The sequence below is a fragment of the Eretmochelys imbricata genome, chromosome 21, assembly GCF_965152235.1.
Source record: "Eretmochelys imbricata isolate rEreImb1 chromosome 21, rEreImb1.hap1, whole genome shotgun sequence".
In the NCBI taxonomy this organism is placed as follows: domain Eukaryota; kingdom Metazoa; phylum Chordata; order Testudines; family Cheloniidae; genus Eretmochelys; species Eretmochelys imbricata.
In genome coordinates this window covers 640,499-655,560 of record NC_135592.1, presented here as the reverse complement: position 1 = coordinate 655,560, position 15,062 = coordinate 640,499, and the positions used below count along the sequence as shown (strand labels likewise).

At 42.6% G+C, this 15,062-nt stretch overlaps 1 protein-coding gene across 1 annotated transcript in view; it reads left to right on the top strand.

The window, feature by feature from the left end:
• SYCP1 (synaptonemal complex protein 1) overlaps positions 1-15,062 on the top strand; it is a 67,561-nt gene that overhangs the window by 22,654 nt on the left and 29,845 nt on the right. Inside the window, exons 16-20 of the mRNA XM_077839332.1 lie at positions 299-403; positions 8,107-8,210; positions 11,421-11,538; positions 11,815-11,881; positions 13,868-13,953. Of these exons, the coding sequence (XP_077695458.1) occupies positions 299-403; positions 8,107-8,210; positions 11,421-11,538; positions 11,815-11,881; positions 13,868-13,953 (480 nt within the window). The remainder of the gene's footprint in view (positions 1-298; positions 404-8,106; positions 8,211-11,420; positions 11,539-11,814; positions 11,882-13,867; positions 13,954-15,062) is intronic.

The following is a 15,062-nucleotide window of genomic DNA, read 5'->3' as shown; positions in this document are numbered from 1 at the left end:
GGATGCCACATCCACATTCCATGATACAACAGTTTCATAAGAACAACTTTATAATATCAACTAGAATTAATAAATCTACATCGACAAATTCCCCAAATCATTAATGCAGTCTAACTTGGTTGCAATGTATATGTATTTATTACACACTGTTACTTATGGTCCTACATTTGGTTGTGTAATTAGAAATTATATTTAAAAATATGCCCATGTTGCCAGGGCTGAATTTAGCCAATTAAGCTTATTCTTTATATGTCCAAGCCCTAATTTTGTAAATTTTGAGCTCAATGTTCTTAAACAGGAACAAGTTCAAGGACTTTTATCTGAAAAGAAACATCTTGAGATCACTATTGTGAAATTACAAAAGAGAGAAAAAGAGATGAAGGATAGTCTTCAAATCAGAGAGGTCTGTAGAAAGGGTGACTTTTTTCTCAGAAATATCTTATTGATATAATGCGCTCGAATATCCTGATTAGTGACTTGCAGAAATTATTGTGCATGCAATGAAATTAATAACAGGTTTAAAATAAAAATAAGGAAGTATTTCTTGACACAATGCAGTCAACCTCTGGAACTCATTGCTAGTGGATTTTGTGAAGGTCAAAAGTATAATCAGGTTAAAAAAAGAATTAGATAAGTTCATGGAGGATAGGTCCATCAGTGGCTATCAGCCAAAATGGTCAGAGATGCAATGCCATGTTCCAGGTGTTGCTAAATCTTTCTCTGACTGCTAGAAGCTGGGACTGGATGATGGAATGGATTATTCCATAATTACCCTGCTTTGTTAATTTCTTCTGAAGCATCTGGCACTGGCCAATGTCGGAAGACGGGATACTGGGCTAGATAGACCATTGGTCTGACCCAGTATCACCATTTTAATGTTTTTATGAGTTTTTACATTACATATATTACATTTAAAAATCCAGGAGAAGATATGTCCTGTTAGGCACTAAGGAGGCTCTCCTCTGCAAGTGCCCTGGCAACCCGGCACACTTCTGATTCCAGCAGGGAGAAGAGTTGGAAGAAAGTTGACACTGGCACCGATGGGTACTCCAGTACTGCAAAAGAACAGTTACTCACCTTCTCATAACTGTTGCTCTTTGAGATGTGTTGTTCATGTCGGGTCTTAATTAGCGGTAAGGCGATATGGGAAGGGCCTGAAGGGGGCAGGATGTCTGCCATAGAGTCTGCATCATCTGTAACTTCTTTCACCTTAATGCCCAGACCCTGTGGGACCCGGCAGAGCAATTGCTGCAACATCCTGGAGTCTTCCAGGGCTGAGGTGATGGTAACATCTGTGAGTGCTTCTTCTGGGGAAGATGAGGAGGAAGTCACTAAGGGAGGTGGTGTTCCCTTCCATCCCTGCCCGAGGGATCTTGTGAGCCAGTGGGGACATTGTCTGGTCTGGTCTTGGTGCCGAGAAGAGCACCAGCGTTGACATCGCCCTCCCACCCCCACCCCGGTTAGTGCAGGAGGCACTGTCAAGTAGTGTGTCTGTACCATGGTGGTTGTCAACATCGGTGCAGGCAGTGTCGATGACGGCATTGGTGCCTTAGTAGGGGCTGGTGCTGTAGCCAGTGCCGCAGTCAGTGCCAAGGCCGCTGTTGGCGTCGTGACCTGAGCACTGGCACCTCTGGAGCCCAGGGCACTGCCGAAGGGGCTGCCAATGTTGGTGCCGACGTCGGCAATGTTGATTCAGATGCTGGCATAGATGCCAGAGGTAGTTGCTCAGACACTGGACGTGGTGGGACAAAGGTAGCAGACACGACTGAAGCAGCACCTGAGCGAGAGCCTTGGCTCCAACCCTGGGCTTGTAGGAAAGCCCATGGAGTCCAGAAGGGCAACCGAGCTGGGTTTTGCCATTGAGAGGCCCACTGTCGGGACCTCCTATGGTGCCTGGAGGATGACTTTCTGCTCCCACTATAGTCGGAGCGGTTCGAGTCCGACTCCAACTTGGAAGCCTCGGAATACGAGGACCGAGGCAACGCTGCACCTTGAAGTGTCGGGAGTCTGGGGACTGACTTTGCTCCCTGGCATGCATTTTGCGTAGTCCTTGCAGGTCTTGAAACCCGGGAATCACGGCATGTCCCGGTGTGGCAAGAAATGGGGGGAAGCCTGGGGGGAAAAACCCCGTAACGGAACTTACGACTAATTAACTAATTAACTAGGTAACAAACTAAGCTGATTAAACAAGAAGAATACAACGAGAGTCGAGCTGCTAAGCCATTTGCTGGAGCAAGAGCCAGGGAAGTTCCAGCTACCATCACTGGCGGTGAGAAGGAGGGGGTGGCAGGTCAACAGCGCTCTATATTGGGCGCCATGAAGGTGTAACTCCGGGGGCGCCCAGGCTGACCCTACGGCAGCTGCTAAGGGAAAAATCTTCTGGCTACTGTGCACGTGCACACACCTGTTTGGAACCGACATGAACAAGCACTCGAAGAGGAACATCAGTGCTGACCTCCTTGGCACTGACACTGGAAGAGAGAGACCCAGGACACTTTGAATCCAGCACAGAGCGCTTGAAGCTGCATTTGCATCAGTGAACATCATGGGTTCCCTGGAAGGAGGACTCTAAGTTCAAAGACCTACTACTGAGGCATTCCAGTTCCAGAGACAGTGGCAGGGCACCAATATCAAAGAAAGCCAGAGAGACTTTGGCCCCTATATCTATTTTGGCACCAAGATACCTTCAAGCCCCGACCATGACACTGACTAAGAAATCATTTCAGGCACCAAGGTTTGATGGTTTCACTTTCACTGTGCCTCCCAACATTGACTCAAGCACCAATCTTGGTACCAGCACCATCCTTGCTGGACCCACACCTGATGGCACCGCCATTCCTGAAGAAGGTTTTCTCCTTTTTCTCTCCTGGCTTCTACAGCAAGTCCTCCTCAGAGAAGGTGGAATGATACCCTAGGAGATATCCAAAGGACAATCAGTATCTGGCCCTCTGCAAGATGGTAATGAATGGACCACCCACAACCTAGACAGTATCAATATGAGATGCCACCATGGCTGTATTGCCCATATTGGGGCCTGGAGTCACTCCCTGTGGTAAAAGCCGCCATGAGGAGGAGATCTTGCTATCTGTTTGTCAATGATAGCGAGGGCTTCCTCACTGGAACTGAAAGAGCAGGAGGGAGAGCCAACAGGGCAGGCTAGGGAGACGCTGCAGTTTCCCTCAATGCCCAGGGAATTGTCTTCCTCACCTGATGAGGCTATCAATCTGGCCCTGGTGCCAACAGTGGATGACTTTTGGGTATTCCAGGAACTCTTGTCTGAAGTTGCATATATCTGGGCTGTCAAAACAAATGTAATCCAAAAGCATATCCATAAACTATTTGACATCTTGAGTTATGTACTGTCCACAATAATTGCCTTACCTATTAATGATAGTTTATATTCTGCAAAGCGCTTTGAAATAAATGAGCCTCACTTCCTCTTACTTCATAGTAGGTTGAGTACCAGTGAAGGGGCTCAAGCAGTTCTGTGCACACACTATCCGAAGGTCACTCTTTCTGGTGTTTACAAGAGAAAATAAGGTCTGCCAAAGGACAAGAATCCAAAGAAACTTTTCAGTTGGAAGGCATACTCTTTGGCTTTCTTGCAGTTCCTTGTGGCAAATTACCAGGTGTTATTCATGAAGTACAGCTTCTTGGTGTGGGAAAATTTGACCCCAATTCCTTTCCAAGTTACTACAGGACTACAGTGGGGAACTGAAGGATGAAGTGAGAGAAAGGCAGATGATTTGGATATGGCCACCCAGTCCACAACCATGGCTATCGCAATGTGCTGAGAATCTTGGGTGCAGGCGTTGTTTATACCCAAAGAGGTCCAAGCAACCATTGAAGATCTGCCATCTGAGGGGATGGTCCTATTCAGTGCCAGGACAGATTGCATAGACCATGGTTGCTAGACATAAGGCCCCTGGACTGGAACGTGGAGTAGTGGGCTGACCCATGTTCCCCTACTAGCTACTGGGGCGGTGGCTCCACTGCCCAGAATGTGCTGAAGACTGATTCAGACAGTTAGTCCAGAGGGACTTTGATACCCTGACAGAGGAAAACTATAGCTGGAGGGCCAAGTCATAAAGAGGGTGCACCCTGAGTCGTGAAGAAGGAGCAATTGAGTCCAGCGAGAGAGAGCAAGACTGACCATGGGGCAAGCAACTGAAGGAGGTGGTGTCAGACTGGTTGATAGCTAATCCCCAGATAAGCCACAAGGAGGTGCCTTAGCAGTGAGTAGAAAACTCCATGTCAGGACTTCAATATGTTATTAACAGGGCTGATGGGGGGCGGGGGGAGACCTCCCTGTCTTCCCTTAGCAACCTGTTCCCTATACCACCTATCCGTGAAGATTGCCTTTTTAGTAGTCATTACATTACATCACATCAAAAGATAGGGGAGATTCAGGCCCTCGGGGCACATCCCCTTCTACAGTATTTCATACAGACATGGGTACTCTCAGGTCTTGTCCAAAGTTCCTGCCTAGAGTTGATTCAGAATTCCAGAGGAACCAATTTATCTGACTTTCATTTTTCTTCCACGAGTCTCACTCAATGCAGATGAAGTTAAACTTTGCACACTTGATGCGGTAACAGCCCTGTCTTTTTACATTGGCAGAATCATTCAGAGAAACACAGATTATTTGTGGCCTTTGCTGATAGAGTAAAGGGGCAAACTCTCTAATCTCTCAGATTGTCTAAAGTGGGTCTCCAGCTGCATAGGGACATGTTATGATTCAACCAGGTTAAATGCACCTAGTCTCATTAGAACTCATTCCTCTACAGCTCAGACAGTGTCTGCTGTCCCAGTCAGGCAGCCTAGTACAGGCCAGCTGTGCTTGTTAGGTTGACCACAGACTGGTTCTGCTGCAGACCCTGATTCCTGACAGTGACCCTGCCTCAAGGGCGCCTCCTTGGGGCCTGTTTTTTTCTGGGTACTTCCGATGAAACTCTCATAAGTCTGGGGTTTGGGTGTTCTCTGCCAATTACCAAGACTGCTTGTCCAGCCTGTAACCTTCCAGTCCACCAGGTACTGGAGCCTTTCCTTAACTTGCTGAGAGTTGAGGATTCAATGGTCAAAATACTCCTCTCGTCTGCAGACTGTTATGGGTGGCAGATTAGAGTGGTTTGGGTATGGGTTCCTGCTGTAAGGCTTTAAAAGTGAGATGTCAAGGATGAGTGGATCTTCAGGGTCTTGGGCAGCTGTAACCTGAAGGTCACTGGGTTCATCGGTTCTGTAATCTTGAAAGACTCAGATATAGGTAGTCTAGTTTGGTAGATCAGCTCAATTTAAGTTTCTGGGCAGAGAGCCCAACCTTCTCCCCCTACGTCCAGATTGGCAGCAGCTTGACCATCTCGGTCTGGGGCTTCTTTAGGAGATTGCAGGTGTTCTTTGAGCCGCAAGTTAGGTGGGAGGCTGAATCTGCAGCAGCTGCCGTACTGGGAACTCACAAGTAAATTTGGATGGAAACAAGGGTGAAAGCCCTAATTTGTGAAGTATGGACTATTTTGCATCAAGAAATATAATGCTTTGTTATGCAAATTTGGCATAGCACAGCAAGGGAAGCCAGTAACATTAGTGGTAACTCAGGAAGTAGTGAAGATGCTGCTCCAAGATTTGATTGACCCTTTCCATTTGCCCATTAGTCTGGGTGATAGGTAGACGAGGTGAGAGACTTGATGCCAAGGAGTCTGAGAAATTCCTGACAAAATCAGGACCTGAACTGGGGACTCTGGTCTGATATTATGCCCATTGGTGACCAGTGGTTGCAGAAGATGTTTTCCATGAAGAGCCAAGACATCTCCCATGCAGTAGGAACAGTATAGAACGGGATGAAGAGCTCTATTCTTGTTAGGAGGTCAGTGACAACCGGGATTATTGGGTGTCCCTGGGGAGTGTGGCAGTTTTCAGTGAAGTTCATTGATACAATAGACCAAGCCTTGGAGGTGTGGGCAGAGGTTGGAGGAGACCTAAGGGTCTTGATCATGGGTTTTTGGTATGGGTGCAGAGGTCGCAGGACCTTATATAATTCTTGATGAAAGCTTGTTGTCTTGGCTAGCAGAAGCTCCTTGAAACTGGATCCCAGGTCTTTGAATTGGCTAAAATGACCTGCAGGCAGCAAATTGTGACATAGTTTCAATACCTGAAGCCTAACTTATCCCTCCAAAACAGAAATACAACTCTTGTGGTAGAGGAGGCCATTTTGTAGTCGGAACTCTGAGTCAGGTTGGGTACCCACATCGTTCAGGCTCTGTTGGATCTGGATTGTGAACATGTCATTGGAGAACATCAGACAGTTGTCAGTAATCTTGTTGACAAAGCTGGACGTCTTGAGCATGGTGGCAGAGAACTCATCGCCTGCTTTGAGATATTTGTCTTTGTGGGAGAGGGCATCTATCTTTCCATTTCTTCTCACCAGGTGATAACTTACAACAGAGGCAAAGTAAGAAAAGAAGAGAGATCAGTGGATCTGGCAATGGTTAAAAAGTCTAGCAATCCATAGGTATTCCAAGTTCTTGTGGTCTGTCAGGACTTTGAGCAGGAACTGGGCTACTTCTAGAGGTGTCATCATTCCTTGAAAGCTGACTTAATAACCAATAGCCCCTTATCCCAAATATCATTTTTTTTCCCACCAGGGTTAGCTTCTGAGAATAAAAGGTACAGGGGTGGAGTTGGTTGCAGCTGCCCACGTATTGAGATAGTATTGCATCTGTGGCAAAATTTGAGGCATCAGCCTCAATCATAAATGGTTTGTAGGATCTGCATGAATCAGTGCTGAGGTGAATGCCGATTTCAGTTGATCAAAAGCCAACTGAGCTTCTGTGGACGAGGCAAACCAGGCCACTGTTCGTAGGATCACCGTTATGAGCGCAACCAATGTTAGAGAATCCTTTTAATAAATTGCCTGAAGAGATTGGTGAACCCCAGGAGTCATTGCATACATCCTTGGAAGTGGCCCACTCAGATACTGTTGCCACCTTATGGGGGTCCAGGGTGAGTCCCTCGCGTGAGACAATAAATCCCAACAATTCCATTGTATCCTTATCAAACTCACGTTGCTCTTGATTTGCGTAGAGGTCTGGCAGAGTCTCTCCAAGACAATGCACACGGGATGAAAATGAAGATACTGACTTTCAGAGAAAATGAGGATGTCATCTAGAAAAATGATGACAAATTGCCCAGCTTGTCCCTGAAGATGTCATTAAAGAAATGCTGGAAGGTTGCCGGGAGTGTTGCACAATGCAAAACGGCATGATCAGATGCTTGACATGGCCAGCCCTGGTATGGAACGTAGTCTCCTTCCCAGATCCTTAACAGCTTGTAAGCTTTGCAGAGGTCCAACTTTGCAAAGACCTTGGCAGAACAGTCTTTCAAACAGCTCATTTATGAAAGGAGTACCAGTTTTCAGTATGATGTTGTTCAGAGCTTGTTAGTCCACACAGTTGGAAGATTCCTGACGTTATCTAAGTAGGACTCCCACTAGCATCAACCAAGCAAATGGGTAGCTGTTTGTGTGTCACCAAGAGGAGAATCCATGTGGCCAGTCTGTCAGAGAAGAAAGAATGGTTACTTACCCTACAGTAACTGTGTTTCTTTGACATGTATTGTCCACAAGGATTCCATGACCTGCCCTTTCCAACTATTATGGATTCCTGTTTCTCTGGGATTCTGTATTGGTGATGGAATGAAGGGATGTGCGGGTGTGCTCTGCCCTCCTCTTTGTAGCACATCCCTTGCATATACATCCTAGTAACATCTTATGTATTCCTCACTGAAGGCTCTATCCTGAATTCCTTGTATTCCCAAACTTCCATTGGATTTGTGAGGAGTGCATGTGCCCATCTATGCACTCAAACAAAACACTTACAGCCTAGTTACACAGGCTATGCACGAGGGAGAGGATTTGTCTTGTGTAGCTATATGAAATATTTTAATGCAAACATTTAATATCATAGTAGTCCATACAATGCTATATAAATGTAATCTGACTAACAGCTGTCCATAGGTTGGTTTATGAAGTTTTGGGTTGTCTGTTTCTTTGCAGCAGTATTCAGAAACTATATATTATAAATGCATAAGCACTTGTGACATTTTTTTCTGCAGAAAGAAGTACGTGATTTGGAAGTACGGTTAACTGGTGCAGTTGAAAATGAACAAAATTGTTTAAAACAGATTACAGTACTGAATGCAGAGCTTGAAAAAGAGATGTATGACTTTATTTTTAATTACATTACCTTTAAAGTTGTTGCTCCTTTTAATGCATATTTAAAATCTGTGATTTGTTTTCTAATGAAAAATGTAAGGTTTATTTTGTTACATTGTACAATTGTAATTTGTACAATGTAACAAAATAATTACAATTATTTTGCAATTACTGTGCATCTCTCACTTCACACTTGTCTCTGCTGTCTCTCCCTCTTATTGGTACCAGAGCACAAAGGGGGGAAGCGTTACGTATGGAAAGGGGTTGTCTTTAGGAAGAACCCTGGAAAACTGCTTAAGCTGTAACAAATGTCAAAAGTTTGTAAAAGAGAAATCAAGGTGCAATTGTTGCTGATACCTCAATTCCTTCCCCTTCTGCTCAGAGTATTTTTCAGTAATGTAAAACCTGAATGGACTACCACCTTCCTCTTCTCCCCTCCCCCCCCAACAGTGTTACTGTATTTATCTGTGCATTTTAAAATTAGACTAATACTAGTATTAGTATTTACAGCTGGAGACCCACTTTAGATAACCTGAGAGATTATTAGTATAATCACTAAACTGGGAGGAGAGGTAGATACCCTGGAGGGTAGGGATAGGATACAGAGGGACCTAGACAAATTAGAGGATTGGGCTAAAAGAAATCTGATGAGGTTCAACAAGGACAAGTGCAGAGTCCTGCACTTAGGACGCAAGAATCCCATACACCGCTACAGACTAGGGACCGAATGGCTAGACAGCAGTTCTGCAGAAAAGGACCTAGGGGTTACAGTGGATGAGACGCTGGATATGAGTCAACAGTGTGCCCTTGTTGCCACGAAGGCCAATGGCATTTTGGGATGTATAAATAGGGGCATTGCCAGCAGATTGAGGGACGTGATCTTTCCCCTCTATTCAACATTGGTGAGGCCTCATCTGGAGTATTGTGTCCAGTTTTGGGTCCCACACTACAAGAAGGATGTGAAAAAAATTGGAAAGAGTCCAGCGGAGGGCAACAAAAATGATTAGGGGACTGGAACACATGACTTATGAGGAGGGGCTGAGGGAACTGGGATTGTTTAGTCAGCGGAAGAGAAAAATGAGGGGGGATTTGATAGCTGCTTTCAACTACCTTAAAGGGGGTTCCAAAGAGGATGGATCCAGACTGTTCTCAGTGGTAGCAGATGACAGGAGGAGGAGTAATGGTCTCAAGTTGCAGTGGGGGAGGTTTAGGTTGGATATTAGGAAAAACTTTTTCACTAGAAGGGTGGTGAAGCACGGGAATGCATTACCTAGGGAGGTGTTGGAATCTCCTTCCTTTGAGGTTTTTAAGATCAGGCTTGACAAAGCCCTGGCTGGGATGATTTAGTTGGGGATTGGCCCTGCTTTGAGCAGGGGGTTGGACTAGATGACCTCCTGAGGTCCCTTCCAACCCTGTTATTCTATTGAGGCCCCAGTCAGGATCAGGGCTCCACAAGCTGTGCAGTGTAGAAACATCTAGAAGAATCCATTGCCTGTCACAGTGATTTTATAGTCTTATTTCGAATCACAGAAATGGAGGACTGGAAGGGACCTTCATAGGTCATCTAGTCCAGTCCACTACATTGAGGCAGGACTAAGTATTTTCTAGACCATCCCTGACAGGTGTTTGTCTAACCTGTTCTTAAAAAACCACCAATGACTGAGATTCCACAACATCCCTATATAATTTGTTCCAATGCTTAACTACCCTTACTATCAGGAAATTTTTCCTAATGTCTAACCTATCAAACAACAATTTATTTAAATATTTTTGGATGTTTTCTACATTTTCAAATATATTGATTTCACTTACAACACAGAATACAAAGTGTATAGTGCTCACTTTATATTTTTGATTACAAATATTTGCACTGTAAAAATAATAAATAAACCTCACACAAGCACTGTAGTAAAATCTCTTTATTATGAAAGTGAAACTTACAAATGTACATTTTTTTGTTACATAACTGTACTCAAAAACAAAAACAATGTAAAACTTTAGAGCCTACAAGTCCACTCAGTCCTACTTCTTGTTCAGCCAAGACAAACAAGTTTGTTTACATTTACAGGAGATAATGGTGCTCCCTTCTTATTTACAATGTCACCAGAAAGTGAGAATGGGCGTTCACATGGCATTTTTGTAGTTGGCATTGCAAGGAATTTACGTGCCAGATATGCTAAGCATTTGTGTATCCTTCCATGCTTTGGCCACCATTCCGGAGGACATGCTGCTGATGCTCGTTAAAAAATAATGCATTAATTAAATTTGAGACTGAACTCCTCGTGGGAGTATTGTGTGTCTTCTGCTCTGTTTAACCCACATTCTGCCATATATTTCATGTTATAACAGTCTGGTATGATGACTCAGCACATGTTCGTTTTTAAGAAAACTTTCACTGCCGATTTGACAAAATGCAAAGGAGGTACCAATGTGAGATTTCTAACGATAGCTACAGCATTCGACCCAAGGTTTATGAATCTGAAGTACCTTCCAAAATCTGAGAGGATGAGGTGTGGAGCATGCTTTCAGAAGTTGTAGAAGAGCAACGCTCCAATGCGGAAACTACAGAACCTGAACCACCAAAAAAGAAAATCACCCTTCTGCTGGTGGTATCTGACTCAGATGATGAAAATGAACATGCAGCGGTCTGCACTGCTTTGGATCATTATCGAGCAGAGCCTATTATCAGCGTGGATGCATGTTCTCTGGAATGGTAGTTGAAGCGTGATCGGACATACGAATCTTTAGCACATCTGGCTTGATATCTCTACTGCAAATACATCCCCGAATGATGTTCGCTTTTTAAGACAAGATATATTAAGTGTATGTAACACATGGTGGGAGGAGGACAAAGATAACAGCAATAAAAACATATGGTTACATAGTCTAGCTGTGTACATAATTTGGTAGTTCAAAGTCATTTTAAATGTATAGCTATATCAGCATGCTAGGCAGTTAGTAGAATCAGGGCCTGAGGGCACAGAGATTTGCATTCTGTACAGTCACTGAAAAATAATTGTACTCTTAGGCAAATCTGCCACCTCTTAATCCAGCCAGCATGCAGGGATTTACATAACCAAAAACTAACTGTACAGTGGTGAGTCAGCAATGTTTCAGTTACCCAGTGTTCAAGAAGCTTCGTCATGATCTGATTTGAAAGGGAATTTGAGAATACAAATAAATTATTCCTCTTATTTCCCAATTATTTTAATAGGATACAGAATGAGGAACTAAATATGAATTGCAGTAAACTTTTATTAGAAAAAGAACAAATATCTCAAAAGAAAAGCGATACTGTCACTGAGCTCAAGAAACTACAAGAAGTTCATAAGGCAAGTTGAGAAGTAAACTTACCTTCTTTTGGAAGACACTTCTTACTCAAAATAAAATGTGATTAAAGCATATGGTATATCAAAATATGACACAGGACCATTTTCATGATGTTAGTTAATTTTGAAACACAATTTTTGCACTTTAAAATACAAATGGTGAAATTCACCCTTTGCAGAGGACTAGATGAAAGCATATGTACTACTTTGTGCTATCTGTCACTGCACAGATTGAATTTCACTCAAAATAAATAATTGATTGTATGCATCTTTGTTTAGGATAACAGAAAGAAAGAAGAAAAGACTAAGAAGCTAATAGAAAACCTTGAAGAAACAAACGGCCAGCTAAGGGAAGGAAAAACAAAAATATAAGTAGCATATTCTTAGAAAAAGTCTTGATTCATTTATTTACCATTAGATTTTGGAGTTATCCTTTTTTAGATATATATGTGTTTACGCATTGGCTTCTATGACTTCAGATTAATATATTTGTTTTCAGGCTGTATGTTAATGTAATGGGTCTTACTCTCTCTCTGGTGATTTTTGGGGCACCCAGGACTGAGAGTCACCTTGTTACCCTCCTTCCTGATGAGGAGGAGATAACAAAGGAGAGTCTTGCCTGTGATGACTGGGTGGCCTGTCAGCCATGCAAGCACCCTTCCTGCAGGCTCTGCCAGGTCCTTTCGGTTGTGTATGAATTCCTCTGGAGCATTTCGCTGTGATATCCAGTCCCTGACTCTGGTTACTCACAGAAATTCCAGATCCTCTGTCCCCAAAGGCAGAGCATACTCCAGTTTACCAGTTTTACCTTAAACCCTCCTCCTCCAGAAGATACAGCTTTGTAATAAAATTAAATAAGACCTATGTAAGAAAGGATAGCAATTCTACTAGAAATAAGAGTATTGGAAACAGATGGTCACAACTAAATCATAAAACACTAACCTAGGTCTACACTTGTTAATATTTACTTTTCCAATCTAATAAAGTAGGTTTTTTCCCCGCCAAAGTTCAGTGCGTTGCAGAGCTGGCTGGCTTCAAAGGAACACCGCTCCAATTTTTTTGTGAGATCAAGCACCCTCCTCAAGATGTCTCCTCAGTGAAAGAATACCAAGTGCCTTTCCCCTTCTGTGTTATACTGAAACAGTCTTTTGTCTTCATTCATTCATTCAGGGTGATTCTCTGTCTGTTGTAATGTTCCTTTTTTTACCTCCAAGTGGTTTTGATTGTTTGTGATTGTGTCTGATGGTTTTCCATTGAAAGTCTTGGGATGAAGCAAGGCTTCATTGAGCCTTGCATTACGTCACTGGCTAACCAAGACATGTTCACAACTCTGACCTCCTCAGATGAGCCATTGTGGAGACTTATCCTCTGGTGATGAACTTCTGCTTCAAGTCCAAAAAGCAGACTTTCCATATAGTTCCTTAAATATTACCCACACATTCATCTTGCAATGCTTATGAGTCTTGAGAAGTCATGAGTTTTCTGTAGATACCTTATGTGTTACTTTTTGATAAATATTCTGCAAGATAAGTGTTTTCTGTAGATACCTTATGTGTTACTTTTTGATAAATATTCTGCAAGATAAGTGTTTAGTGTAGTAAGCTTGTCAGGTTTGAGGTGAGAATTGTTTGCAAAGAACAGGGGCCCCTTTGCCTCTGTGTCACATTCTCATTTACATTAAGACTATTCTGGCAGTATACAGAGCCATAAAATTGCTATGACAATAATTTACTCCCACTTTATATTTGTTAGTTATGTTCTTTTTTTGTAATTGTTGCACAGTTTATACCAAGAGCTATACTGCATCATTCATTTTCATCTAAGACATTAGAAGTTTGAGTTTTCAGTTTTCTCAGAAAAACCCTTTAATTATAGAGGAAATTTAAAGAAAATAGCATATACAAAGTTATTAGTTAAATGTGGAAAAAATGAGATTATTATGGAGAAGAGGATTCTTATTAAATTTTACCATCTGAAGTGTTGTATATTTTGACAAGTCTCATTGTTTAATCTGCCTTCCATAATATGGATTTAGATATTATGGAGATAGATGAATTAAAATAATGTAGATAGATAAACTTATTGTATGCATAGGACTTTCTAGGTCTGTGAAAAATACATACAGCTCAGAAGTGAAAGTCTGCGCCACTGCCCTGTACCTTTTAGGGACATCTTCAAAGACTGGCATAAAGCACCCTTAATATTAGCTATAAAGGAAGCTGCCTTTCTAGCTTTGAGCTAAGCTGTGATTTTTTTAAAAAAATTTTTAGCAGCAGTGAAAGAAATCTTCATTTTAAAAGTAATTATTTACTAATACTTATTAATTTGGTATTTAGAAATGACTTGGAGTCTCTGAAGGAGAAGATGAAAAAGAAAGATGAAGAAGCTAAAACTAAACTGGATGAAAGTGAAGAAAATGTATGGGATATATACAGTGCTATATCTTATTATGAAAAAGCTATAGCAGTAAATGTCTGAGCCAAAAAAGGTATCCTTAGGAAATAGATGATGGCGAGTAGGAAATAATAGTTGTGTAGGAACAGGCTGGTTGTGATGCTTTCTATGAGTACCCAGGGTTGTGAGGCACCTACCTACCCCTTAGAGTGAGAAAGTACCTGCTGTGGATCAGCTCACTGACTGCACTGGCCTCTGACAATGCAAACACTACCTTCCAGGACTCCTCAAGCCTTGCACACCCTGTGCAGGTTAGTGATAGGAACACACCAATCCCCAAGTCCTCCGAATGTCCCTCTGGACTGCCCAGCCCCTGTTCCATGTTCACAGAACTCAGCTTTGCTACTCAAAAAGGAATAATACACACCAAATTAGAGTTTTAATTCAGGATCACCAGTCCACTTAATGTACAGCACTTAGATATATTTATAGTGAAAACAAGAATAAGTTTATTATCAAACAGAGATTTAAATGATACAAAATCAGAATATTGGAAACATATGTTTGCAGATAAAACAAAATCATAAAATGCATTCTAGAGCTTATACTTTGTCAGATGTTTGGCTGCATGTGTGTGTTCCTGCATGTTGCACTGGCTTTGTCCAGATAGCCAATACAGCAGGCTCTGATCGAACTGACCAATAAACACAAGACTTAGTTTAGTAGCGAAGGCACCCAGCCAGGTTTATTGCCAACAAAGCACAGTGCTAATGCCCTGGCTCAATAGTTACAGGTACACTAACACGTATGCCTGTGACAATGGATTTTCCAGTGCCCCTTAGGCCAGACGAAGGTTAAAAGCGAGGTATCCCAACGTTTATAGACTGAGACAAACAGCCTGGGGTAGACAACTTATCTATCACCTTACATGTTTCATGACATGTTTGTTATCTCCCCCTTGTACTGTTTCCTGATGTTTCAGACAGAACATCACTATTCATTACTTTTGTCAAACCATTTTATCATGTGCTGGGTTGGAGTGTTCTTGTACTGGCCTGCTGGAATGTGTTTACATATTCATTGTGTTTTAGCAATGGTAGCAATATTGGTGCCGAGATCGTGTACCGGACACT